At 58.7% G+C, this 1289-nt stretch overlaps 1 protein-coding gene across 1 annotated transcript in view; it reads right to left on the reverse strand.

Moving 5' to 3' along the window:
• Positions 1 to 244: 244 nt before the first annotated feature.
• The window catches only part of TMEM229A (transmembrane protein 229A), a 111612-nt gene continuing 110567 nt past the window's right edge, over positions 245 to 1289 (reverse strand). The window contains exon 5 of the mRNA XM_006859368.1: positions 245 to 1280. Within this exon, the coding sequence (XP_006859430.1) occupies positions 250 to 1280 (1031 nt within the window). The 3' untranslated portion in view covers positions 245 to 249. The remainder of the gene's footprint in view (positions 1281 to 1289) is intronic.

Genomic DNA, 1289 nt, shown 5'->3' on the forward strand with positions numbered 1-1289 from the left:
GTATAATGGTTTTGCAGTTTGGGTTTGTAATAGTTTTAAACTACTGACAAATTATGTATTTTGAGTTCTATTTCGAGGCATATGTCAAAAGTATTGTATTGTTTACAGACAGAATAACTAAAATGTGGAGTAAAACATGTTGGAAGAGTTTAGCAAAGCGTATAAAAATGAAGACTAAAAAAACCCATTGCGTTTTAAGTTTAAAAATAAATGGCATCCATTTGTGGGAATCCTGTGACTTTTTTGGTCTTAGTTAGTTGGTACATACTGCACGCGCCACAGCACGTTGGAAAGTAAGTCCTGGTAGACACTAAGGAATAACCAACCAGGTAAATACATCAGCGTGATGAGGCCCATGAAATTGAGCGGGTAGTTAGAATAGTCCCAGGAACAAGCCCCGCACATGCGGAGGCCCAGGCCCCAGGACAACTCCCACGCGTAGATGAAGAGCACGTAGATGGGTACCCGCTTCCAGGTGCCCCAGCCCCGGCTGTAGTGGAGATGGAAGTAGAGCTTTTCCACTACGAAGCTGCAGCTGCCATACATAAAGAAGGACCAGAGCGATGTGTGACCGCTGGCCGCCCCGTCCCCTTGCCCCAACACGTTGAAGAAGAAGGTGAAGAAGATCTCATCTAGAAAGCCGTGCATTCCGAAGAAGAGAAAACGGAGCAGGTCAGGCAGCCCCTGGCTGGGGGCTCCCCCCGCGCCCCGGAGACCGCGGGGTCGTCGTCGCCGGCCGCCCGCTGCCGCCAGGGCCCGGGCGCCGGGAAGGGCGGGAGGAGCGCCCTGCTGTTTCTGCTGCTGCCGCCGGCGGTACCGTAGGCGCAGGAAGCGCTTCAGGAACACCTGGCAGTGGTAGAGCGCCAGCACGTACTGCAGCGCCAGGTCCAGCGCCCCCGGTGCCGCCGCGCCCCCCAGTCCGCCCCCAAGGCTCAGTAGCAGCGCTTGGCCTGCCAGGGTCTGCAAGCCCACGTGGGCCGAGGGGTAGAGCAGGAAATTGAAGACGAAGGCGCTGGGGCAGCCCCGCCGCTGCAGGTAGACCTTCTCCAGGGCGAAGTGCGTGAGCGAGTGCAGCAGGCAGCGGTAGGGCGAGGAGAAACCCAGCATGCGGAGGTCCGGGCTGCGCGCGAAGCGCCGCGCCGAGGACACGAGCACGTCCAGGGTGACGCCGTGCATCCCGTAGAAGTAGAGGCGCATCCAGGCGGGCAGCGTGGCGCCCTCGACCGGCGCTTCAGCAGCGGACAGCGGCCGTGTGCTGCTGCCGGCCGCCGCCTCGCCTCCTTGCCGCC

This window comes from Chrysochloris asiatica, unplaced genomic scaffold (genome assembly GCF_000296735.1).
Source record: "Chrysochloris asiatica unplaced genomic scaffold, ChrAsi1.0 scaffold00032, whole genome shotgun sequence".
Taxonomy (NCBI): Eukaryota; Metazoa; Chordata; class Mammalia; order Afrosoricida; family Chrysochloridae; genus Chrysochloris; species Chrysochloris asiatica.